Below are 27,563 nucleotides of genomic sequence, written 5' to 3'. Positions count from 1 at the left end.
TCAGCAGTTGAAAGTTTGGGGCAGAGACCCAGTCCCAGGTGCAGAGAAGATGGGCGCTAGTTGTGGCCTGTAGCAATCGCCCTGCAGAAAACCATCCCGCTCTGCCCCGCCTCCGCTTTCCTGTTTCATTCCCCCTTGCCCCAACTGCCTATATGTTCACACCTGCAAGAGTATTCTTTGAAATCAACTACCTCAACAACCAGCTTGTCTAGAAAAAACAACCCGGACGAATGCCAGAGGGCTTTTCCTTTCTTTTTAAATGGGGGGTGAATCTAAAGGGCTCAATGAAAGAGCTACGTGTACAGCATGATATGCGTGGGAGTTAAGGGCTGTTTGGCTCCGAAGATAGATGTCACCTGGCCAGGTCAGACAGTTCTACTAAGCGATCTGTCTGGGTAAGAAGGTTCAGAAGGAAACGCATAACTGTCAGTCCCCGACGCGCTTGTAGATGGCCTTATAACCTTTCAATTCAGGGCGCTTCGTTGTTCGAGGGGCCCAGCGCTGCCTCCTTAAGTAGCAAGTTTCAGAGAAGCTCCTGCTTCGTCCCGAAGTCTATTCCGCTCGGCTTCCCTGCGACTGAGGTCCGTCGACCTTTTTTTAACGCCTTTTTTTAATTTATGGCTTCCATCTCCAGCCCGCCTCCACCGCTGCGCTCGAAGAAATCCTTACTCCTCGGGAGATCAGCTTGCAGAAGCAGGGGAAGATTTTCCTTTTATTCCTCCTCTCCCCCCCTCCCCCCCAACAATTTTCCGCCTAAACTGCCTCCTGCATCAGCCGCATTGGCAAAAAGATGCCGCTTTCCCCCTGATTTGTGCGTGCATGTGTGTGCGTGCGTTTGCCACCCCACCCCCCACACTTCCCTCCGCTCCAGGACCCCCACCCTTGGCTTACGCATACGATTTCCTGGTTGGGGTGTCCTTCTCGTGCAATGTGACTTTGCCATGAACTCGCCCGTGCCCAGCTGGCTCCCAAGACTGAGGAGGGGTGGGGGACGCGGTGGGGGGGGGGGGGTGAGAAGCATCCTGACGAAAGCGGAACTCGCCGGAGCCCATACAAATCAGAAAAGAGCTACTCCAGAAGAGCAGGGAGTAGACACCGGAGCCCGCGGATCAGAAAAGACGCTGCGCCGGCCGCCGCTTGAAAACAGAGACGGGAAGGCGGAGGACGCCGGAGCCCACCAAAGGCACAAGCGAACTTAAAACCAGCAGGCGGGATTGGCCGCTGGACCAGATCTTCCCTGCGAGATCCTGGGGGAGCCGCCGCCGAGGTTTGGCGCGGCGGAGAGCTGTCCCCCGTTAAGCCGCCGCCGGAGCCGTCACCTTCCGAGCGAAGCCGCGGCAGCAGGTGGTGGTGGTGGGCCATGATGACCACCAGCTTCCAGGAGCCCCCGCCCGAGGACACGGTGGCCCTTCTGCACAGGGCCAAGGATCCGGGCGGAGAAGCGGCGGCCAAAGGCGAACTGAGCCCGGCTTCCAGCAAAGCGGTGGCGTCCATCGGAACCGCGACGGCAGCGGCAGCGGCGGCGGCGGCGGCGGAGAAGAGCGACCCGACGCAGAAGCCGCCCTACTCCTACGTGGCGCTGATCGCCATGGCCATCCGCGAGAGCGCCGAGAAGCGCCTGACTCTGTCCGGCATCTACCAGTACATCATCAGCAAGTTCCCCTTCTACGAGAAGAACAAGAAGGGCTGGCAGAACAGCATCCGCCACAACCTCAGCCTCAACGAGTGCTTCATCAAAGTGCCGCGAGAGGGCGGCGGAGAGCGCAAAGGCAACTACTGGACGCTCGACCCGGCCTGCGAGGACATGTTCGAGAAGGGCAACTACCGCCGCCGCCGCCGCATGAAGAGGCCCTTCCGCCCGCCCACAGGCCACTTCCAGCCGGGCAAGAGCCTGTTCGGGGCCGCGGCGGAGGCGGCCGGCTACGGTTACCTCACGGCGCCACCCGCCAAGTACCTGCAGGCGCCTTTCCTCAACGCCGCCGCTTCCTGGTCCTTGGCGCAACCCGCGCCGCCGCCGCCTCAGGCGCCCTCGGCCGCTTCCTACGGGGCCTGTCAAATGGCAGCTGTGGAGGGAGGCGGCGGCGGCAGCCCCGGTGGCAACGGCGGCAGTCCTATCAGCGCCGTGAAGGGAATGGGACTCTCGGCCGGGCCCGCCGGCGCTGCCTCAGCCTACGGCCCTTACTCGCGCCTGCCCGCCATGGTGAACTCGTACAACGGCATGGGCCACCACCATGCCCACCACCACCCGCACGCCCACCACCACCACCACCCGCACGCCCACCACCACCACCACACGGCCCAGCAGCTGGGCGCGGCCGCAGTAGCGGCGGCCGCGGCCGCGGCAGCTGCCGCCTCGGCGGGAAATCCTTCCCCTCAAGCGGCGCCCAACGGAGCCGCCGGCCTGCAGTTCGCCTGCGCGCGCCAGCCGCCCGAGCTGACCATGATGCACTGTTCGTACTGGGACCACGAGAGCAAACACAGCGCCTTGCACCCCCGGATAGACCTCTGAGGAGGCGGACGAGAGCCGCGTCTCTGGCCAGGGGACGCCCCGCAGCCCACCGGCCCTTCCCAATGCTCCGTAGACGCAAAGAGGTGTTTCCTGGAGAAAAGCTTGGATCGCCTTTCCTAGTCGTTTTCCTCCCCACCCCCGATGCCTGGTGCATGCAGTCACTTTCAGCAGACAAAGAACACCCCCGCCGCTCCCCAAAAAAAAAAAAGCTCTTGTGTCTCTTGCAGATTTCCGGCTCCTCTTCTCCGGCTGCAGGTGAAGGCGAGCGCGACGCGCCCGAAGACTTTTCCCACCAACACCTCCTCCTCCTCCTCTGCTTCGAGTAGCTCGGCTTTGGGATGTAAATCCTCTTCTCGGTCGCTAGTTTTTAGAGGGGAGGGTTAGACAACGCAGAGTTCTTCTCAATCTCCCTAGTACAAGCCCTAATAAAGCTAAAGCTAACGTCGCCTCCGGATTTTTTTTTTAGTTGCTTTATAAATGACACTGGCGATACAACACGGATCAAGACTGTAGAAGAAGATGTCGTTTGCGTGGTCACCCCGAACTTACTTTGCAGAAGCAGGGAGAGTTGGTAGTAAGTAACGTTTTTAAGATCGAAACGTGAGTCTTAATTGCAGAGGCATTTGCTTTGCTTGTGAGTTTAAACGGGGTTAAAATTCAAATCAAAGAAAATCGGGGGGGGGGGAGACATATTTGGGTAAACAAGAATTACGAAATTACGCTACAGATGAGACGTGTCAAATCAACAACTTAATCTCCTGCTCCGAACAGTTAAACCACCAAGGTTTAAAACCAGTAAAGGCCACGTTCGGAATATTAAATATTAAATTGTGTTTGAACTTCAGTTATCAAGGGTGGCATGACTGTAAATCCTATTGAATCAGGCCTCTTAGTGTAACAATTTGGAGTTGTGTTTAAATCAGAAAGATTTACATTTGGATTTAAGCAGGAATAACTTTGACACAAATCACAATCCTTAGAATTGCATGATTTCTGTTCTAAAAAATATACAACACATTGAATGTGTTAGGATTTTTTTTCAAAAATTGTTTCCAAGAATGGCAAAGATTATAAATACATTTTTGTGAATATAAATTTCATGAAACATTTAGACTTTCATTCCACTGTACTGTGGTTTACAGTCGGTTTCAAAACTTGTTTCCTGGCTCGGTACATGTTAATTTGGGCACTTGAATACTTGAGTTTGAACAAGTTTAGGGAAGTTTAAAGTTGAGAGGGGAGGAGGTTTGGGATTAATCTGATTACAATGGATAATTACTGGAGATAACTGTTTGAAATCTAGAAGGTGGGATATTAGAAATGCCTGCATTTTGAATAGATTGGCTAATACAAATAATGGAAAGCAGTAAACTTTCACTTCGCCTTTCTATAGGCATAGGTTTGTCCACTGTGACCCCAATGATGGAGGAGGGGGACAATGCACTTCTTCAAATCTTAATATCACTGTCCAAAAAAGTACTTATTTGGGTACTGTATTTTACCAGAAATGCTCCTTGTTGGGGCGACTTGTAGTCAAGTTGATTTGAAGGGGGAAGGAATTATAAGAACAACTTTAAAACAATTGTATATGTATATGTATTTTTTTTACAAAAAGAAAATAGTATTTTCTCAAAATAAAGTAAGTTTATACTGTATAAACTTTATACTAAAATTATTTGGATAAAACAAAGCTATTCTCTATTATTATGAATAGTAGTAAAAATGGAGACTGTTTTTTGCAATTATGCTGTTTTACATACACACACACACACACACACTTATCCTAGCCTCTACATATTTTTTATCTTTTTTAAACTGAAATTATTTGCCTGTAAATCAATTTTCATGGGTGGTCCTCTGCTTTTCTCTTCTTTTGTGAAATAAAGTTTCACTATTTGACCTTGAAAAAGAAGATGAACAGAAAATGTATTAATGGGGAAAGGGGGGAGTCATAGCAGTCTGCTTAAATACTTTTGTAAGCAAGCTCTTTGGTTATTGTGCCTTTCTGGGACCAACTTTTTTTAGAATAACTAGCACTTTTATTGTATATCCCTTTGTATAGTCTCCAATAAAATGTTCTTTTTCTCTTTTATGTTTGATTTTCTTTTGTTCCACTATTTGTCAAATACTGCAAATCTTTTTAAATGTCATTACTTTCTGAAAGTGAGTAATTTGCCTCAAAAGCTGCTAATATAGACTTGAACAGAAAGTTTAGAATTTTACTTATATTATTTTCCACTTTCATGCCTGGAATTTGGTGATCATTCAAAAGAAAGAGAAAGATACATAAACCTCAGTTATAATAGTAATAATAATAACTATAATCATCTGAAAATATTATTGAAATCACTGCCCCAGCTAGCAATGTTATTTATATGAATTGTGTTTAAAAGCCTTCTTTAAATGGCTGGATCTAAAGCATTTGTGTTTGGAATATTACTAATAGGTAAATTCCTCTGAAATAATTTTTTTTGTTTCCATGTCATGATTAGTAGGCCAGAAATACTTATGGTCCAGTGGTCTTAATCACATTTACTCAGCAATACATCTGATGTGTGAAGCTTTTTAGGGTCCTTTGCTTGCATTAAGACAGACTCTTTCTACCAGTGTTTGTGAGGAAGTACATCTCATTTAAAGTAATGGCAGGATACCTGGGAGGATCTAACTTCAGAAGATTGTGGTCTGGTTTGAAAGTGCTGTTAATATCAGGCTTAAAAAAATAATTATCACTTCTAAGTTGTTTTAAGCCATGCAAAAAAGCAGTCCTTGCTTGTGAAGATCTTCATTTGCAAATCCAGATGGATTTTTCTTTAATAGTGAGCATATGTTGGAAAAAGATACCTAGTGGCCCTTTTATTATAGCCTTATCTTTTTCTTTATTTTCTTGTAATATATGTATGATTACAAAATCTTTTACCTATATCACAAAAAGTATAGGTCAGAGGTCTGTAAAATATAAGTGTGAAAAATAGCTGGTGAACATATTCTTCTTATGTCAGAGAGTAAGACCATTCCCAAAACTAACTTTATTATGTAAGTTTTGTGCGCTATTCATGTATAATATCAAATGACTGATAAGAATATTTGCAGCCCTTCCCAAAAGCAGCTCATTTTTTTAGAAATAAATTCCAATGAATTCAGTCGGATTTATTTACCAAGCTGCTACTTTATTTGGAGATAAATTATATGAGAAAAGGTGGGCTTATCTCCTCCCTAATTCTACATAGGAAGAGCTATATTTTCAATTATTCCCTTTTGGCAATGCTACAAAATAGATGTTTGGGGAAGGGGGGAAGGAATTGTACTCTAAGTCTATTGCATTCTTTCCAAAAGTGTTTGCGTGTGGCACCTTGTAGATTTTAATCTTATGTTTCCATAAGAAGCAACTTATATAAATGAAACCCTTGGACAGTGCTTTTTGGCGCATATTTCTAATGTTATCTTTTAACGGAGTAGTTTCACCTTTGTCCTAGCTAAACACTCTAAGACTTAATTACTTATTTACTTGACCTTTATTGTGTTTTATTAAAGCATAGGTTATGATTTACAGTGCTGTGTGAACTCAGCCTTGGTTCTCCCCCCCCCCCCTTATAGGATGCCCAAGGAATGAAGGCGCACTTAGCTAGTCTTCTTTTTGCCTAATGTGTAATTGCCCAATGTCTAATATATAATTTTTATAATATCTACCTAATGTCTAATATAGTCTAAATGAGGGTAGGGGAGAGGCTCCCAAGTACAGGAGGCACTGGTGGTTGATTTTTACCGGACGGAAGTTATTAACGTCATCTGGAAAGGCTACATTTAATTTTCTGTCCCCTTCTCTCCCTCGGTTTAATTGACGGGAAAAGCCGAAGGCCCCCTCTCCACTCATGCCAAAGGAGATAGCCGGGTTAAGTCTCCAACTGAGTAAACCCGGTGCCCTTGGCCAGGAAGACACTCAGTCCTCCCAAAACCTCGGAGCCGGGAGGAAAGGGACCTTGGAAGAGGGCCGAACCTCTTCTGGTTAGTGCTGCGGTCCGCACACAGCTTTCTTCGGAACCGCCTGTGGAGAGCGCTGGGGAAGAAGCCAGCTCGGCTAGCTTTCTGAAAAAAAATCGTTTAGTAACCATTTCACTGCAGTCTAAGTAAACGGTCGGAGAAAGACGGAGAGAACTAGTCCAGCATGTGGGAACTGTCGATCAATCGACCGTGGGAAGAGGGGAGCATCATTTCTGAAGGAGAACTGGTTCTCTGGTGTGAAAGGAAGAGCCATGCCGCTCGCCCAGACGTTAAAAGTTCAATAGGACCGATTCAAGGGGCAGGGAGAACCGAGTCCAACTTCTGGCACGCTGCGCGGGTCCCGATCCACCTACAGAGAGTTTCAGGGCGGGTGGCGAAAGGTCCCGAGGCAATGCGCCTTCGTGGAGCTCTCGCGGAATAGGACTGAGGAGGCGTTCGCTGCCTGCCGTCTGCTAGTGGGAGAGCGCTCCCAAGGCCTTTTTAAAGGGGTGGCGTTTGTCCTTCGCTCCAAGTCAATTCTCTAGGAGTTGGAGAAGGAGCAGAAATCGTCACAGCTTAGCCTATTAGATCTTTTAACTCCCAGTGCAGTTTACATCTCCATAGTCAATATAATAGACGGGAAGAGTCAGCTGGCCTCTTCCTCCTCACCAAACCAGGATTTAGGACTATATTTCCTAAATCAAACTGAAGAGAAATATCAAAATCCTACGGTTCTGTTTTTCTGTCCCATAGTTGAGTAAATAACAGAGAAAAGGGTGCCTGGTTTCCGATATTCCAGAATTTTCTTTTGTACAAAGTCTGGCCATCCTGTATTAGTAGTAAGGTCCATTGAATTCAGTTCGGTACTTTGGCGACCAAAGTACCAAATTGTAGAGCAACAGACATTACCTAACATTTTGAGTCATCCACTCCCTCAAGCCCTAACAGGGTGGACTAGGGGCAGTGTGAAAAAGTATCTACATCGTACATTGTCTTCCATTAATTGAGATTACAAACTCGCGCGTTATTTGAACTCTGCTAAAGCAAATAAAAATCCAAGGTAAGTTGATGGTGCAATCTATTTTGTCGCGGCCGCAATCCTTTTCTTAACAAAGCAAGCGACAACTAGGCAGATGTTAAAGATATCGGGTAGCAGGATCCTAGGCATATACAATATAAAAAGATGGCTGCGTATGTTGGGACAAGTCGCGACAGTAAATCCTAAAATGGGTCAATGAGCAATATCTTTTTCATATACACACAAAATAAACTTTCAAGCCGTTTCAGTTGAAATGCTTCTGCTCGGTTCCCTCTCCCCCGTGAAAATCCTACAGACAGAAATCCTAAAAGCCAGGTTTTAAGAAACAAATCCCGAGCAACAACAAAACAAAACCACCCACGCGGTTCGAAAACCATGAACGGCGGTAGCTCAGAGCTTGTGCGCTGGAGCGGTAAGAAGGGCAGCTTTTAGTCCGGGTGGAAAACGCGGGGAAGACTCTTCTCTCCTTTAGTCCAGCCTTTAGGAAGACCCTGAAATGGTGGGGATCCGACCTTGGAGGCGGGGGAGGGAATGCTCAGGAAAAGTCAGCAGGAGCTTCTAAGTGGCGGCTTCTCCCTTATGTTTTGGAAAATCAAGAAGCTTTTGCCCTTTTATGACTTCGGGAATCGGACTCTTCTCTCTGATTGCACCATTTAATCGATTTTCTTATTACCCAGTTCTTTCTTTGACTTTGCATCCTCTCTCTCGGTCTCTGTCTCTCTCTCCATAAAGAAGTGCCATTCACGTTGCTAGAGATTTGTGTTCCGATGGGGGTTGAAAAAAAACGAAGAGACAATTCTATGGAAAAATAGTTTTTAAATCGAACCTAAGAATGACTGAAATCCAAAAAAATTAAAATCCATGATTAAATGGCTCCAAGTTAAATCAGTTTGTGTTGTGTTCTTAGTTTCGTTAGAATATGAACTTCTATCTTGCCTCTTTTTTAATCTGTTCAATTGTTCCATGTAGATATTTAGAAAACTATCCTTGTTTCTGTAAAGTCCTATTAAATTCAAGAGGTTTTCTCCAACTAAATGCATATGGATTTCAGTATAAACTTATATTTTATATAACAACTATTATAAAGCACACTTAATCTAATAATGGATGGGGAATGGATGGATGGGGAAAGGACCCCCTTGAAAGGAATTTAGTCAGCTATTCAAATCTTACTAAAATGAACTTGGCAGGACTGGAACCTCACTACTTTACAAATAAAAGAATAAAAGAGAGGAAGCCTATACATTTGTTAAAATGATAAAATCTCCCCTGCCCTCTTGTCTGCTTTTAAACACAGTATATATTAGAAATAGCTTCGCCTATTAGATTTGTGCAAGCAAATGGCCTTTTGGAAATCAATTGGCATAGGGGCACATGCAGGTAATGCCCCTTTAAACTGTGCTCTGATTGCTGGACACAATCAACCAAAGATTGTAGCTGCCTGATCCTGTGCAGGTTTGCTCAACAGAATCTCCCACTATGGTTATTGGGGTTTATTCCCCCAAAATTTTCCCCAGGTGCTGTTGTTTTCTTAATGCAGGAATAAATCATTAAATTTAGTGGGATTTAGTTCTGAATAAATCTTCATGGGATGATGCTGGGCTCCCGTTTTTAAGTACTTGCTTAGGGCTGATTTGGCATTTCCAAACCAGTGCCAGGGTGCTTCACTGTCCCATATGGAAAATAACACTTGAGAACTTTGAAGGTGTTTGTCCTTATGATTCTCCAAATACAGGAGGTTATCAAACCAAAGTTGTGCTTGCCTAAAACTATTGAATTCAAGCCAGTTTAAGATTGTAGTTTGGGATCTTAAATACAAGATTACACTTTTTTCAAGAAGAATGAAATAAAGAAGGCTGACTTTTTCATAAGAAAAGAGTAATCCCACCTATACATTACATATTTATATATTGTAAGACACTGCATGGCAGCCTTCCCTTACTAAATTAAGTGCCTCCAAATTGTTTCCAACTCCTAGCTACCACATAGAAAGATCCCCAACTTAGGATCTTCATATCAGATGGGTGTCAATTTCCCAAATCCCCAGGCAACATACCAGTAATCAGGGAAACATACATTCAACCCATTTTGGGGTCCCAGTTTAAGGGAGAATATGGGGAGTTGATGCTGGCTACCAGTTGGATTGTGAAAAGACATGCTGTGATTTAATTCAATATATTTATCCTCTGTCATTTATCCTCTTATCACTATTGAACAGTCTTAGCCATGTTTTCTAGTGTAAACCAGTCATAATTGGTAGTTCCAGACCTTGCGTGATTTTTCAATTTTCCTTCAATATTAGAATAGAACTGAAAGAACAGAAAGAAATTCTTGGAACTAAAGTCAGACCTATTTATGTTTACCCCAGAATAATTATGATGGGGACTCTGTAGATTATTTCTAAGTAAGGGTTAATGGAATGGCAGAATGTGTTTATTTATTATGAGGGGTAGCTTGCACCTAGTAGGTGCAGGACTCTTTTCCCCTGTATTTTATTTCTGAGGGTTGTAATTTATATTTAAGATTCAGGCAAAAGAAGTCAGAGCGCTGCTTTGCCCTTTTACCTAGAAGGAGCTTTTCAATTTACTGTGTCCAAGGGAAACTAGCTAGAAACCATTAATTGGGCACTATCACTAAAATTGGACTCCCCTTGGGATCTATGCCTGGTTCCATTTCTTGCTTATAGCCTTATATATTTAGGTCTGATTGAAATGTGGGAAGACATCTTTTTATAGATTTGCTTATGCACTGATATATTTAGAATGTGGCAAGCATAGGATCAACCAGCTCAACTGTCTTTTTCTGCTTTTAATCTCAAACCAGTTGATCCTTCACAATTACTGTTTGAAAAAAAAAGAATTCCAGTGTCAATGACATTAAAAGGATAGTTGAGTAAATTCTAGTGGAACAGAAATCCTCCTTAAAACTGCTTTAGGATTATGCTTTTCAGAAAAGGTAGCACAGACCAGCAGCATTTCTATCAGGCATTTTTACTTAGAAGTTTTCCACTGAGTTTACGTCTGCCCACAGGATGGCAGCCTGAATCAGTTTCAAATCCACTAATATATTTGTTTGTGGTAATTTGTGGCTCAAACTCTCAGTGAATTAATGACAAAGATAGACATTAATGAATGCAACTGAAGTTAAAAACCAACTGATTTCTTAGCTGCCTTTGGATGATTTAGAATGCAGTTTTGTGCACACTTAAGTAGTACTTACTAAACAGATAAAAGCATATGATTTTGATTTACAAACCATTGCACACTTACCTATGGGTAGATTCTATTTAATTCAGGGAAACATTTGAGCAGATTTAACAGATTTCCTGTTAATTAAAAAAGGTTATGTTTTCCTAGAAGTATATTTTTAAGAGAAGATGTAGGAATTATCAGTTTGGTGTATGAACACAATAATGAACACAGAGAGAAAGCTGGAAACCTTCATTTCCTTTGAAAAGTAAAATTATCTCCTCCAGTGCTGATGAGCAAACTGCCCAATTGTTTCCTCCTGATAGCGCTGTGTGGGGACAGGGCATCAGATGCTTTCAATTCACAGAATTGTTTATTATTTAATGGAAGCTTTGCGGTGGCTTCCTCTCCCCCAAGACTCAGGTCACACTGTGACATTCTTCTGTACACAAATAGCCACCACTATCCAAGTGGTCTGTTTGCTAAAACCAAGGAAGGGCCTGGATTAGCTGCTAGCTGGTACTTCAGAACAGACCTGAAGGTAATTAAAAGTGGACTAATGTCACTATCTGATCACCTTTTGTCCTAAACCTAATTATTTCAAAATTATTTATTTATGTACTTTATATTACAGTTCACTCAGGGATTCAGAGTAGCTTATGAAGCGTTCCTATTTCTCCCCCTGCTCCCAAAGCCCACCCTGTAAGGAAGGTTGGGCTGAGATAAAATGACAAAGTTACCCACTAACTCTCCATAACATTGTCAGGGTTTGCCCATCACACTAAGCATATTTTATCCTTTACAAACCATTAAGGCTATAGTTACAAATATACTAAGCCCACAAAATGACTTCTTGTGGTGACATTGATCAGAATTGGCATCCCGGTTTGCAGTTACCACTAAATCTTTGGTTGCCAATAGTGCAACATAGAAAACAACCAAGCTCATGGACTGGCTACCTATCATGTTTTCTAACAGAGGAGCAAAGACAGGCACTTCTGATGGTTAAGCTAAGGATGTAATCTCAAAATCTGAGGGATTTGCAAACCCTAGAGGTTGAGTTGTAACTTCTCTTGTCCAAAACTCAATACCATGCCAAATCCAAATCAAACTGCATTATGTTTGGTGTGATGTCTGAAACTTGACTAGTTTCACACATCTTTCAGTCATTTGTTTACACATTAAGGATGAGCAAACTATTCTGATTTCCACATTTTCTGATTGTTGAATGCTCTGAGCACTGAATGATCAGAGCATGGCACAAAACATGCCTATTTTCAAAATTTTAAAGAAGCCTTATCCTTATTATATCTCCAATAATATGCTACTTTGGACAATCCTTTTCAACACAAACCTAATTGAATCCAATACAAATTCTAAACATTATTTTTTATTGTATAAGTTGCAATTTGAAATACACTGACATTCTTATTACAGAACTTAGGGCACTCTCTTATTGTCTAGGCAGTATAGGAACTTCTAATTCTTAATTCCACTCATTTCTTAGCATCTGAATATCAAATTGGTTTATCGATAACAAATATTTATAAAAACTAATATATTTTTCTGATTTGTAAAGTTGGGTTTCCCCATAAAGTCAATTTGGCATGTGAACCCCCCATTTTTTCCCTTTTCTCATGAATTCCCTTTTTCCCAATAAATCAGACATTACATTCCATAACTTTGTAATTGACATAATTGTTTCTAGAGAGTTCTAGTATATGCCTAATACTATCCATCCAAACAAAGGTGCTCGCTCTCTCGCTCTGTCTCTGTGTGTGTGTGTGTGTGAGTGAGAGAGAGAGAGAGAGAGTTTTCAACCTTGGAGCCATCTTTGAGCATCTTCAGGGTTGCCACATCTAGGCTGGATGGAGCTGTGGAAGAGGGAGGGGGAAATAGAGATAAGTGGGGAAGTATGTAGCCAAAATAACATTCTTTCTTCTGGGAACCAAGGACATTCTCATCAGCACCTGGAGGTGTGTGAATGGGAGATTTCAGGATGGGGAGAGAGACCTGATTGGGGCATGTAATGGTTGTATGTAATGGGAGGGGGGCAGAGAAAGAACTTTGGATTTTGAATTGGGTGGGGAAAACCCAGGGTCTTCAGAGTCAGGTTTTCACCAGATGTGCCAATATGACATGCCTAATAAATCTATACTTTGAGGAAGCCTTTGGCCTTGGAGATGGGATTGCAGATGGGATTGTTTTGTTCCGAGTTTAAAGCAAAAAACTTGTTTTGTGTTTTCTCCATAATTAACACAATATACTAAGCTAAAAATCATTTTTTACAAACCACAATGGCTGAGTTTATACAATGAATGCTAAGCCAAAGCCAAAGAAGCCATCATGGCTTAGCATTGTCAGAAGGCAGTTCCTTGTTTCACATTTCTATTTGAGAAATGAAGCCATTTTCACAGAAAGAACTGGTTCCCATCCACTTCGTATCAGGCACAGTCAGTCAAACCTTTCACAACCAGGTCTGGTGCCAGGCAGCCACTGCTTTCTCCTGTGAAAAAAAGGTGGATGATACACAATGGAGAGTAACCTGTGGAAATGGGGCCCATCTTTGCTCTTGTCTGATGTCCTGGCATGAGGTCTGCCACACATTGCAGATCAAATGACAAACCTATTACCACTCATTGCACCAATAATATGAACTCCTTTTATATTTAAATTATCTGCAACTGTTTTGTTTATCCGTCTTTTCTGTCATGGAGCCAGAATTGATGAAGTCAAGAAAGACCAATTGTAGTAGTCAGTTTAAGGCATTTTAAAAAATTATTATTAAACCCTGATGGGTGGATCAGGAAAAGGCTTTCTATTGCTCCAAAATGTGTCCAAGGTGGCTTTCAGCTGGTCCCAATCAGGTCGCTGCATAATCTTTGCCTAGTTACTTCCTTTGAAACATGTGAGATTACTGATGCAAAAATAGAACAACTGTATCATATTTGGAGGAGAAGGGCAAATTTGCAAGCAAGGCAATTATTTCTGGGATGTAGTAATAAAACTAGCTGCAGATGAATCTTCTTGGAAAAATGTATAGATGTGTAAAAATGCTTTGCTTATTTCCAATTTGGCGGGGCGGGGTCAGCTTGCAGGTATGGAAATGGGTTAAAAGAAAGGTTACCTTTCCCCAAGTTTTATTGACTGAAATCCAAACAACAGAATGTTGCAAGGCAGTGAATTGAGAAATATTTTCTTCCAAGTAAATCATACAGTAGAAATCCATATGTATAGCAGGCTGACTTTCAGGTGACTAAATTTTTAGGACAGAATAATTTTTCTGGCAGTGAAAAGCAAAATGTCCTCTCCTTGGGCATTGCTGATGATGTAATGGCAGGTCTGAACATCAAGCAGGTCAGATAGCTACCTGAGGGCTCCAAGGGATTAACTGGCTCTTTTCCACTTGATTTATACATCACATTAAGTCATTATTTTTAGGTATGCACTATACCTATAACCCCAACTACAGTTTATGCTAGCATATAGTTCAAAAGAGTTTCTATACTCATAGTTCAAAAAAGCCCAGAAAATTGCTTATGGTATTGTGGTATTAGCCAATCAAGGTGTATTCAGTAAATCATGATTAACTAATAGTTAATGAGTTTTAATTAGGTTCTAAGCTAACAGCACAGTCTATATACTTGCCAAGAAGTAAAACTTACTATACCAGTGGGATGTCCTCACTCTTAAGTTTAAGGATACAATATAAAATTGCCAACTAAGTAATCTCCTTTAGGATTAGACACAACTTCTCTTATTTTGTAAAAGAAGCAAATGAAACAGCAAAAAAAAACATTGCCCCCAGTACATCTTGCTAACTTAATATGAAGGAATCCCACATGGGTTCAGAAGAGCAGATCTTGGAGTGGGGGCCCTTCTCAGAGTTAACTTGGGCATGAGGTAGCATTGATAACATATTCTGATTCTTGGTTTCACAGACATTCATGACTTTGGGACACAGGCATGCTGCTATTTGACCCACCAAGGCCAATTTATTTGCCAAAACTTGTATCCACTTTCCAGACTCTGGGAATTGAGACCTCACTGTTGAATCTGCAGCCAGCAGGAGTGAATTACATCTTGCCTGTATTTTCAGTTATTCATTTGGGTCTCTTGAAACAAAGCTGAAAACTCCAGCAAATGTAATAGTAGGGCAAGTAGCTAATTCTATGTAAGTTCTTGTTTGTAGTTATGGAAATTGTGGTCCACCAAATTAAAATTTTGCAAGATTTTCTTCTGGTGTGTAAGCATTTCTTTTCAAGAAAATCTCCTCAGAAATAAGGCTCCTATTAAAAGTCCAGCAGGAATCTAAGGTTAGTGGCTGTTTTTCACAAAACACTTGCCCATAATTAACTGAACCATGGTTTACTTGATTAAACTCAATTTCTTGGATTCATATGAGTCACTAGACTATTACCTACACACAAAGACTGGATTAAAAATCCAAAAGAGTGTGGTAGCACCATTTCAGAGTAACATATTTTATTCAAAGGTATACATTTTTGTGAGCAAAAACAATAAAATGTGTTAATTTGAAAACATTCCAATTCTCAGTTAATATAGAGTTTTTTTCCCCAAATTTTGTTGTATTGTACTTTACTAATTTATTTGATTCTTTTTGTTAGTTCTTATTGTTTTTATTTTTTATTTTAAATATGATTTTATGTTGTGTAAGCCACCTTGAGTCGCCATGGGCAAATAGGCAGTAATATAAATCAAATAAATAAATAAATAAACATGGCTCTCCTCCTCCTACAACATATACTGGATTTGTATAAAGGAGAGGCTAAAATATGGTTGGTTAGATTATAATTCTGTGCAACTGCAAAACATTAGTAATTGTTAACCCAAGTACTTCTGAGATTCCTGAGCAGAGTGCCCTCCTTGCACAACTGAGGAGTTAGAGCTATGATGCCACAAAGTGCTTATTTCTAGGAGGATGTATAGCAACTGAGTTGATTGGAATTTAATTTTACAGTGCCAGATATCTCTACACAGAAAGCCTATTGAATTTAGTAGGGATTATGTTCAGTGAACATCATATTGCATCTTGATACCAGAATGTCAAAACAGTCCAAAAATATCTTGATGTTGCTCCACAGTGCATGTTGAGGCATGTGGAAACTGCCCAACCACTTAATATCACTTTAATTGTTCACAGGTCTTTAAGGAGTGACTACCATTGATTTCCATTGTGAATGTATTTTCTACTTAATCTGGAATCCTACAGCCCATTAGCAAACCTGAAAGTAAAGATATCCATGGAGAAAGAGGAGTCATCATATTTTTAAGGCAGTATTTTTGTAAAATTCTGGTGCATTGAACAAGTCGCCCAGGGGTGGGTTTCTACCAGTTCTGTCCATTTCTGTAGAACCGGTAGCTCTGAAGAGCAGCAGACATAGAACCGGTTCTATGTCTGCTGATGTTTTTTCCCACCCACCCACCTGGGCTCTTACCTGATCTTTATTTCCTGATTTTTCAACTTCAGCTGCCGAACGAGGCACAGCTGCAGTTAAAAAAAGCAGGAAAAGAGGGCTGTTTCAAAGGCTGCTTCTCTGCACACAGCATGCTGATGATGATTTACAGGTGTGTGGCTCGCAGCCTGCAGGGAAGCTCGTAAATCCTGAACCAGTAGTTAACCCTGTCATATCCCACCCCTGAAGTCACCTATTTTAGTTTAAACTAAATCCAAATGTACATGTATTGGCTGAACATTTCACCTCTGCTTAAAATTTCCAGGTCGTTCAGTTGAACTTTTAACTTTGTAAGGATGAGCTGAAAAGCTGCACAGGGGTGTTCAAATGTTTCTCTTTTTCCACACACCCAGCTCTTTGCAAGTAAAATGGTACAAAAAGCAGATGAAGCAGCCGCTGGAAGACAAAAGCAAAATTTCTACACCCATGTTCAGAGAAAAATCTATGTGGTTTCTAGGAATCAAAAATTGATTGATTGCACATAATTGAGCAGTCCATCAGAGAGGGCTGGAAGGAGACGTCTTGCTGAAACATCAAATTATTTTGATAGTCTTTCCCCTCCTTTCCAAGAAAAGAGTGCTTTAATTTAGTAGCCATGATCTAACCTTTCCTTACTTTCCTAGTCTTTATCATGATACTACTACCTATCTCCCACCCAGGGATGCAGTTAAAAAAAAATCAAGATGGTGGCCACAACCAATGCTTATGAAAATAGGTGGACCTTTAAGCACAGATTCTGCTGTGGCCATCATAGTAATTTTTTTCAGACCATGCCTATGGACTCTCCTCCCCTCTTTATTTGAGAGGAAGAATTGCCCCTTATGTCTGCCAGTGCAATAAAACCTACTTCACACAAAACTAGAAGCCCACAGAAAGTTGGCTTGTGGCTCACTGGCTGCATTCACATGACTGAAATTAGGTCAATTAGACATCCAGGTGCTACAACATCAGAGCACGGTAAACTTGATACATACCATAGAAGTCTTGGCTAGTCTTTGTAGATGTTTTTTTACAGTTCATTGCATTGTGCCAAACAATTGAATTAATTCTGTTAACCATGGACCTGTCTATTGTGTCATCCAGTGTTCTTTCCACCCCCATCTTTATATCTAAATTTCCCCATGGAAATTATACCTTCCTTTCTGATATCTGTACTGGTGAATAGCAGCAGATATGGTGGTCTGAGAACAAAGTCCCAAAGATGTTTTTTCAAGTGGCAGCTGGACTTTCTGGCTTTTTCTCTGAAGATGTTTCGCTTGAATAAGAAGCGAAACATCTTCAAAAACAAAACAAAACCAGAAAGTCCAGCTGCCTCTTGAAAAAGCATTTTTAGGACAGCCATGACCCAGATGACTGAGAATCTCCATAGACATCTCAGAACAAGGGTATATTCCTCTTTCTTCTGCACCAATCGCAATCATCTTCCTTGTCTCCGTAAAAAAAAAAACTGCCCAAGGAGTTGCTGATACAGTTCTACAGTGGAATTATTGAGTCTATCATTTGCACCTCTATAACTGTCTGGTTTGGTTCTGCAACCCAACAGGACAGACACAGACTTCAGAGGATAATTAGGACTGCAGAAAAAACAATTCCTACCCACCTGCCTTCCATTGAAGACCTATACTGCACGAGTCAAAAGGAGGGCTGTGAAAATATTTACAGATCCCTCACATCCCTACAGACACAAACTGCAACTCTTACTCTCAAAATGACATTGTAGAGCACTGCACACCAGAACAACTAGACACTAGGACAATTTTTTTTTACCTGAACACCATCATTCTGCTAAACAAATAATTCCCTCAATACTGTCAAACTATTTACTAAGTCTGCATTATTATTACTATTCCTATTAATCCTCCCCTCCTTCCTTTCACCCATCTCCTCCCGCTTATGACTGTATGACTGTAACCTTGTTGCTTGTATCCTAATGATTTTTAGACTGTTTCCTAGTATGATTTGATTGCTTATTGTACCCTATGACTATTATTAAGTGTTGTACCTTATGATTCTTGACGAATGTATCTTTTCTTTTATGTATACTGAGAGCATTTGCACCAAAACAAATTCCTTGTGTGTCCAATCACACTTGTCCAATAAAAGAATTCTATTCTGTTCTATTCTATTCTATTCTATTGGTCACCAGAGCAAAAGAAATGCGTTTAAACGGAGAATGGCTTCCTTGCACTTCAGTTAAAAGTCTCCTCTCCCGCGCTTTGCGCTTGGGATTGGATTTCGCAGCTCCTTGGCCTCGAGACCGCTTTTAAGAAACGGCCTTCTTCGCGGAGGACCAGAGGTAAAAGCCTCGGGTTATAAACATACTGCTGACGGACTCGTGGTTGTCGAGGTTTGCCCTTCCCACTCGGCAGCGCTCAGGTGGCGGGGAGACATACAGTATTACATTGAGATTAAATTAGAAGTGACAACCCCGCCCCACACATCCCTTTAAGGCCGGACCTTGGAGACAAAGGGCTGCTGGCAGTAGATCATCCGAGCCGGTCCTCGGACGGGCCAATGGAACAATGCAACGAAGGTTCATCTGAATCCCCATTCCCGTTAAAAGAAACCACAACTAATGCGGGGCATTGGAAAGGGCTGCGCTTTGGTTTTATTTTCAGCCACCCGGGCTGGCTAATTATTTCCACCTTTGGAGGCAGTTTCACATGCTGAACCCATCGATCTTCCTTCTCCTCCCCCCTCCCAAAGAATAAAGGATCCTTGTGTGGGACTGAAATCTTATAGAACCCTAAACCGGCTCTTCTGCGCGAAATAGAACCCCCTTGAATTCATCCAGACTTGCCTATGACAAAACTTTTGAATCCGGAATCAAATTGGTTTCGGCAGAAAATGACTGATTAGCCCTACTGCGTATTTTTTCTCCTTTGGGTCTTTCATGCAAATGAATCCCACCCGTTTAGATTCAGGGCGAAGTAAGTACAGCTGAATTCAGTAAGACCTATTCTGAAGTAAGGGTTCCTGGAGTTGAAGCTTTAAAGAAGTAAGTCCTAAGCTTCACTTCTCTGAAAATAAAACTAATTTTGTTCAATTGTGTCAGATTTTCAGAGACTGTCTGGACAAGACCCTGCAGTATTTTTGGCAGGGTTTTTTTAGATGTGGTTTGCCATTGACTCTTTCCTCCTGCAGAGCAAGTGACTGGCCCAGCTGACTTTGCGCCTAAGTGGGGGACTAAGTGGTCTCCAGATTTCCAGCCTGCTGCCTTAATTACTACACCAAACTGGTGCTCTCTGAAAAAAACATTTTTACTGCCTGTTAATTAAATTAAAGCAGATTTGATTTCCAATGTCCACTTAGTAACAGGACTGTTGTTATAGTTGCTGTTGTTATGAATTTTTCTCAAATAGACTTGAGCCATTAAATTCTCTTTTCACCATTCTAATTTTAAAATGTTGTCAGTCTTCACCTTGGTCAAGTTGGAAGCACTACCTGTGTGAGCAGTAGAAAAGCAAGCAGTTCTGTGGGGATGGTATAAAAAAAAACCTCACCGTTCATGTTCAGCATCATTTATGGTTGTATGGAATCCTAAGTGACAAATTCCTTTGTTATTCTCATTACAGCAACATGCATTATTAAACTTAGCAACTTTAAGATGTGTGGTTTCAACTTCCACAGTTCTCCCAGTCACCATGTCTATCTGAGCAGGAACCTGACATTGTGCCACCATTTGCTCTATCTGTTCTACAATGTGAAAATTAGTACAAATTTTGGCAGTTGCTACTGTTATCTGTGTTATTACTATATTTTATGTAATTTTATTATTTGGTTTTGTTAATTATATAGTTATGTATTTTTGTTGTGTTCTCTGGCCTACGTGCTGTAATAATAAAGGTTTTGATCAAATGTTATATATTATGCATAATGCAGCAAGCTGATGGTATCTTATGTTAATTTCACCATTAAAGTTCCTGAATTTGGTTCTCCAAATGGATCTTAACAAGCTTATGAACATTAATAATACTTCCTGAAATATATTCTGAAAGTGATGGAGATTAGAAAATTGGCAGGAGAATGCTAGTATGATTAATTTGAGATCTTGGAATTAATATGATTATACGGTATATATGAGTATGTAATTATTTTTTGTAGCCCAGCCCGCTTTGACTGTGGATCAAGCTTCTGTCATCTTTGCTACCTGTATTTTTTGTTTGTTACTGTATTTTTAAAAAATATCTTTTTATCTGTGTGTTACCCAGTATCATTGGGATTTGGGTGACATACAAATTAACTAAATGAAAAAGAAAAATAATTTGAGCTCAGGATTATGCAACATGTCTCTGATCAGATCCCAATGAAAGTTTATGCTTAAGTTAACTTATTTACCTTAAAGGTGGCACAAGATTTTGATTATCTGACCCAGGAAAAAAGTGGCACCAGTCTTCTATTATAATTCTTTTAAATGGCACATTGATAGTAAAACTTTAAAAACAATTTCCACTAATCATGCAACACCATCATTTTCTTAATGTGAATGCTCTTCTGTTAAAATAATCAAGAAATGACTGGGGTTGTATCTCTGCCTCTCTGTCTCTGTCTCTGTCTCTGTCTCTCTCTCTCTCTCAGAAAAAGCCAATTTAAACTTTTGCTTGATTTGATCAGGTTATAAATATTATAAAATAAATATCCTAACAGAATACCAGAGTGCCATTTTGGTGTAGTATTAAGATATTGGGTTAGAAACCAAGAGATTGTGAGTTTTAGTCCTGCTGCAGGCATGAAGCTGTGTGATCTTGGGCCAGTGACTTTCTTTCAGCCCTAGCATGCAATAGCAAACCACTTCTGAAATCTTGCCCCTCCAAAAATGCAGGGACATGTGCAAGGAGTCACCAGGAGTTAATACTCACTTGAAGACACCCAAAAATAATTAGCTGCCTAAAATATCAGGGGTATCAAACTTGTGGCATCAGGTTGTCATCACATGATGTATCATGACTTTTTCCCCCTTCACTAAACTGGAGTGGGCATGGACAGCATGTGATGCATCTGGCCCACGGGACATGGGTTTGGCAACCCTGGCCAATATAATGCAAACTCCAGCTCCAGAAATTCCTCTTTGTTAAAAGAAATGGTTTATTGCATGCGGTTCAGGTGTCTTAGACTTCAAATCTTCAAATTCTTCATGCAGCAAAGGAGTATGCAATTTGCAGTTCAACACATCTGGAGATGGGAGGGAAAACAGGTTTACTACCTAAATCTGATATAAGACTAAAAAAGAAACTGCAACATACTGTTACTATTTTTTGTGATTCTCTAAACATTTTAGTTAGTAGGCCATATCCTGACCAAGGTTATCACACCTATTCATTCAGTTGAAACCACGGTCTTTGTATTTGAAACGTGCATGAGTAAATGTTTTAGATATACTAAATTTAGGCATCACAGATGGGTGGGATTCAACCAGTGTTACCACTGGTTCAGTGACTATGTTTTGCTGTGCACGTGTGTAAAACAACCTTAGGCTGTGCCGCCCAGACAGCTGAAAAGCGCTGCATGCAAGTGCACAGCATTTGAAAAAGCATTTTTTTTCCCCCTGCTTTTTCAACCTCAGCTGTGCCGTGCAAAGCAGCTAAGGTTGAAAAGGCAGGAAATAAAGGACAGGTAAGAGCCCAGGCGGGTGGGTGGGCCAAACAGCAGCAAACACAGAACTGGTTCAGTGTCTGCTGCTCTTCAGAGCTATCAGATCTATTGAACCGGGCAGAACTGGTAGCATCCCACCCCTGATCACAGACATGGGTTAGGATTCTCACACTATAGAACATATTTTGCCAACAGGTTTCCTCCTGATAGGTTGGAACTGTTATTTTTCAATATCAAGGCACCAAGTTGGACAAACTACATTCAAACAATATAAATAAATTTAAATGCCAATTTTGAAAGATGTCTTATCACCTTTTCTGAAGTCCACAAAATTGGGGAGGGGGCCAATTACAGTTTCTAAGGATCTACATTCCAACATTTTGGAGTGCTTTAGGACAGTTCTCTTTTCTTTCAATCCAACAAAGACATCATAAAGAATGAAAATTTCAGAGGACAGCATCTACGTACAGAGATGGAAACTAGAACATAAACTTTAAAGTTTTTCTTTACAATATTTCTAGTTGACCAAGAACTAGAAAATTGCCAATCAATGCATTACTTCAAAATTGGTATAAGCAAATACTGAAATAGCTAATAAAAACACAAAATATTTAGTAAGATTTTTAGTAAGATTTCAAGGAATGATTGCTCCTTAACTAGGTTAGATCTGCTTGGAAGTTTTAAACATATTTTAATATCTTTTAAATTTTTAAAATCTGCTTTTTGTCATTAAAATCACGGAAGAAGTTATGATAATGAATTAAAATAAGGTCAATGGGATGATATTATGGTTACAGAAACAAAGAACAAAATTTAGTACGCTTAAAAGATGAAATTAAGAAATCAGAGATCAGGTGGAAAGCCACATTTTTATGCAATGAATAGTATCTTACAGATTGTTTGTTAGAACTGGATAATTCATATTGCTTCTTAAGTTTCACATGATTTTTCAAAACATGAAAGTTGTTTTTGCTATGCCTTGTGTTTTTAATATTATCTTTCAGCATTAATGGTTATTTTCTTTTCAACTTCTCTCCTCACAAAGCCAGTTGAAGAAAAATATTTTTTAAATATAATTCAACAAAAGGCACTGCATAAATATCTCAATTTATAAAGGTAAGTGGTTTTTTTTTATAGCCCTAAGATTATTTGTTTGGTAAAACCAGAGAACATAAATGAGATATTGCAATCTTTTTGCATTCTAAGCTTGCCATGAATTATTTTGAGAAGTCGCCTGTTGCTTTGTTTCTTGATATTAATATTAGTTTATTGTACAGTTGCTTGTTTATATAGTTTAATGTTATACATAAACAGTATAATTGTTTTCCTTTTAGTGTACATTTGTATTTGAAACAAGGATTAATATCTAGATCACGGAACATTGTTCTGGGTGAAAGAAGAAAATGTAGTTCTGAACTATCTGATTCAAAATAAAAATTGAACATTAAACAGATACTTCAGTTTTGAATTTAAAACTGTTTTGCTTCTGGACTGTTTTACACAGGATGCACATTACCACTATGTGAGCTTCGAGGTTTTATTTATAATCATTTTATGAACAAAGATACAGATCTTTGTCTATAAAAGGCAACTATCAATAGATGAACTTTGTCCTCTCAACACAGAAATGCATTGGTAGGCAAAGGATTGGCAGTTGCCTGGGATGCAGATGGCTCCCATTTGTTGCACATACCATCAAAAATATTTTTGTTAGACTATCTGCCAGACTCTGCATGTTGTTTTGCTTGGATTTTCTTACCACATAATACCTGTCATTTGTTCTGAATTTAACCAAGGGTGACCCTTTTGAAACATGCACACCTGGAGGATTTTCTGTCCTTTGAATCCATTTGTCTGACATCAATCTGCAATTGTTTGTGTAAAGATAATTATCTCCCACCTCAAATTTTTAGTGCCAGGGCTGTTATTAGAGTTAAGAAGTCTTGAGATTGGGAATTCAGAAGAAACGGCAGGAAGACATGCCATTAAAAAAAAGGAGTCTGCAAGGAAGTTCAAGGTAAATGAATTAATGCACATTATCATCTAATTCTAAAGAGCCTCCACTATAAACTCTTTCCTTATGTGTGAAATGTTGTCCCAGAAAATCACCTGATAAATATGTTTTTATTTCTTCGGGCATTTTAGGGAACCGGTTCGTAGTTATTAAATACTGTGTGGTCTCAAGATTCGTGATATTTTGTTGTTGATTTTTATCTATATTCTGTTGTTTTTAATTGTATTACATGGATTTGTTTTAACTCTATTTGCTAATGGAACTGTACACAGTCCAGGAAACTGGTCATTGGTCCTCCTGTCAATGTATGTTTATTCAGACACACTCAAATCTCACTTCTACAAAACAGTATGGGCAGAAGCACACTCCTATATACAGTACATATAGTACTCAACTTACAACAGTTCATTTATTGACTCTTCACCGTTACAACAGCACTGAAAAAAGTGACTTATGACCCTTTTTCACACTTACGACCATTGCAGCATCCCTATGTCACGTGATCAAAATTCAAATGTTTGACAATTGATTCATATTTATGACAATTGAGGTGTCCCAGGGTGATATGATCACCTTTTGTGATCTTTTGACAAGCAAAGACAATGGGAAAGCCAGATTCACTTAACCAACTGTGTTACTAACTTAACAATTGCAGTGATTCAGTTAACAACTGTGGCAAGAAAGGTTGTAAAATGGGACAAAATTCACTTAAAAATGTCTCACGTAGCAATGAAAATTTGGGGCCCAATTATGGTCCTAAGTCGAAGGCTACCTATACTAGCCTTTTTGACAAACTTTCCTAGCAACACATCATGTCACCTCCATTTTAATATTACTGCATTCTTTTTTTGAAATTCTGCCAAGATATATAAATCCACCTTCTTGCTTCAGCTTATTGTTATTTATGTATAACTTGTAATAATTAACTCCATTTTCCTGTCAGGCACACTACCTGGGCAATACATTCCTTTCACATTGACAAAAAGTAGTATGTAATTAGAACAAACATAGGTCACAGAGACCATGCTTCCAAATGTGGTCACTGATAATAGCTAACACAGAATTTAAATTTTAATATATATTATTCCACAACAGTCACAGGATCACTTTCATGCAGGAAAGATAATAGACATCACTGTGGTCTGTTTAGAAAGATAGCAATTTATTTGCTGTTTGAGATACTGAAAATCCTGATTTTTAAACAGAGAAATATAACATTTCATTTGCTTCGAAATATATTATATTTCTGCTTAAAGGACCATTTATTCTGCTGATTGGGGCTCTTAACATCTGTTCCAAAGCCCTCTTCTATTGGCACCTTTAGTACGTCTACCTAGAATGATAGAAATCTGCAGTGGAACTAAATGGATAACCTGTCATCTGATCCAATTATTCAATTGGATTGTAAACAGAAACATCTGTGGAAGAGGTAAAGACAAGGGAGAGACAAGGGATAAAGTGTGTCATGTTAAAAAAAAAATCTGTTCTTCTTCTTCTTCTTCTTTTTCTTCAGCGTTTGTCTCGCGCTCGGGCGAGGTCCGCTAATGTCCTTGAGTACTGCTTCCACACCTCTCTGTCTGCCACGCAAAAAAAAAAAATCTGTTATTTATGTAAATGTATCAGACAGAGAGATCCAAGCATTTAAAGTCACATGGATTAATGGGCCCTGTTGGGTTCTGATACTTCCAATTACACAACCCGGTTGAAGCTGCCTGTAACGAGGTCAGCCTTTCTCTTCCACTGGATCCTCTCTCTCCTTGGTTGAGAGAGATGAAATGAATGATGAGACACCAAGAGTGCCTCAAAATGTTGACAAATAGAAAACCCGACAAAACATGAGGGTCTACCTTGTGGTGGTAAGGGCTGTGAAACATCAGTATTTGCCCCCTCTTCTTATTGTGTCCAGGGATAGCTATCCAGCAGGTCCTCTTGGATATAGCAGGTTCTGGTTACATAGAGAAATGTGCTTGGCATCCATCAGGCAAAATCACTTGGACCTACTTCTAGTTAGATGCCAGCCTTGGTGCAATTCATATGGAAATGACTAGGTGCAATCAAGTGTAGTTATCTGGGAGAAGATCGAACCATTTGGGCCTGATGAAATAGACAGAGTTCTCACAAATGTAAGTTTGTCCACCTGTGTGTTAGATCCATGCCCTTCCTGGTTGACTAAGGCCAAGGTAATGTGATTAAAAGGTGATATGTAACTGGCTTTGGTGGTGGTGAATGCTTCCCTGAGAAGAGGATGTCCTACTGCTGGGCCTAATCATAGTAGACAATGTTTGTCCAATTCCTTTTTAGGGAAGATTGTTGAGAAGATGATTGTGCAACAGCTTCAGAGAATCCTGGAAGAAGTGGGTTATCTGAATCCCTTTCAATATAATTTCAGGTGTAAATGGAACTGGTCACATTTTTGGATGACCTCTGGTATGAGTGGATGGCCATCCATCTTTCCTCTTGATGGCTTTTGATAACGTCAACCATGATATCCTTCTAGATTGATTGAAGATTGGCGTGAGTTGCACTGTATTGTGCTGGTTTCCTTTCTTTCTCCAGGGCTGGTGTTGATCAGTTAGCATTTTTCAGGGGCAAGGGGTTCACCCTCAGCCCTTGATTTGCAGGGTCCCGCATGGTTCAGTGTTCTCTCCACTCCTCTTTAATCTATATGAAAATGCTGAGCATGGTTATCCAATAACAATGTACTGATGATATCCAACTTTATATCTCTGTCCTTGCCAAATCATGTGTTGCTGGGGAAGTCCAAATCTCTGTGTTTGGATGCAGTGAAGTTGAGAAGGAATTCAGTAGGCTTCAGTTCAGTCCTAGCAAGGCTAAAAGGTTTTGTAGTTGCTCCACTACCCTTCTCTTCCCACCTCCCACAAATTCTGGGGACTTGTCATATCTCATTCTGGATAGTATAGCACTAATGCAAACTGAATCTATGTGCAATTAAAGGATCCACCTGGATTTATTTATTTATTTATTCTGTTTCCATAGCTATCCATCTTAATCCAATTGACTATTGTTGGAACAGGATTCAACTCCTGGCCTTTATGCAATTCTGTGTTGCGCATGTTCATACTATGGGCCTGTGATGGACTGTGGACTGTATTTCCCCAGTTACCTAGCATAGCCAGCTGCACCAGCAGCTGAAAAACAGTTTCTACCCATGGGCTGTCAGACTTCTGAACAGAAAATAACTTCATGTCAACATAGTATAACAGACTTGCGGGGCTGGTGCATTGTGCAATAAGGTTACATAGTGTAATAAGATTGGGACTGGATTAGGGACTTCTGTCCTCACTGTGAGTTGCATTGCGGGGGGTGCACAAAGGGAGGCTCAGCCAATCTCATTGTACACATGTTGTACTCTGACAAGAAAGGTAATAATAATACCTCTGCTCATCCCATTAGGTTTGGCAGGAAACGCATACTCTGTGTCCTATCTACTATGGAGTGGTGTTTGGCAAGAACTAAGAAGAGAGCCTACCTTTCTGATGGTGTTGTCCTTTGGAATATTATCTCTCTGGAGATCCGACTGGCTTTGACCCTACTGAATTTTCATAAAGCCTGGTCATCAGTCTTGGAGATCTGGATATGCAGTAGAATGAATGCAATGACTATACTGAATGTTGTTGACTGCCTCTGTATCTTGGCTGCCAATTATGGTATATGGTTTTAAAGTTTTTATATGCTTTTATTTCATATTCTTTTTATTTTAACTGACTAGCCAGAGTCATGTATTTGAAATTGAAATAAAGAACTG

The 27,563-nt window shown here is 40.6% G+C and overlaps 1 protein-coding gene across 1 annotated transcript; it reads left to right on the top strand.

Moving 5' to 3' along the window:
• Window positions 1–1,077: 1,077 nt before the first annotated feature.
• On the top strand, window positions 1,078–27,077 carry FOXL2 (forkhead box L2). The gene is made up of 4 exons (XM_087933166.1): window positions 1,078–3,083; window positions 22,829–22,899; window positions 23,697–23,800; window positions 26,099–27,077. Exon 1 carries the CDS (start codon window positions 1,361–1,363, stop codon window positions 2,507–2,509), a length of 1,149 nt encoding a protein of 382 aa, XP_087789292.1. The 5' UTR covers window positions 1,078–1,360; the 3' UTR covers window positions 2,510–3,083; window positions 22,829–22,899; window positions 23,697–23,800; window positions 26,099–27,077.
• Window positions 27,078–27,563: the final 486 nt, after the last annotated feature.

Source organism: Pseudonaja textilis, chromosome 4 (assembly GCF_049901715.1).
Source record: "Pseudonaja textilis isolate UNSWEBS1 chromosome 4, rPseTex1.2, whole genome shotgun sequence".
Taxonomy (NCBI): domain Eukaryota; kingdom Metazoa; phylum Chordata; class Lepidosauria; order Squamata; family Elapidae; genus Pseudonaja; species Pseudonaja textilis.
Note: the sequence above shows the minus strand (reverse complement) of the source record. Positions and strands in the feature narration are given on the sequence as shown.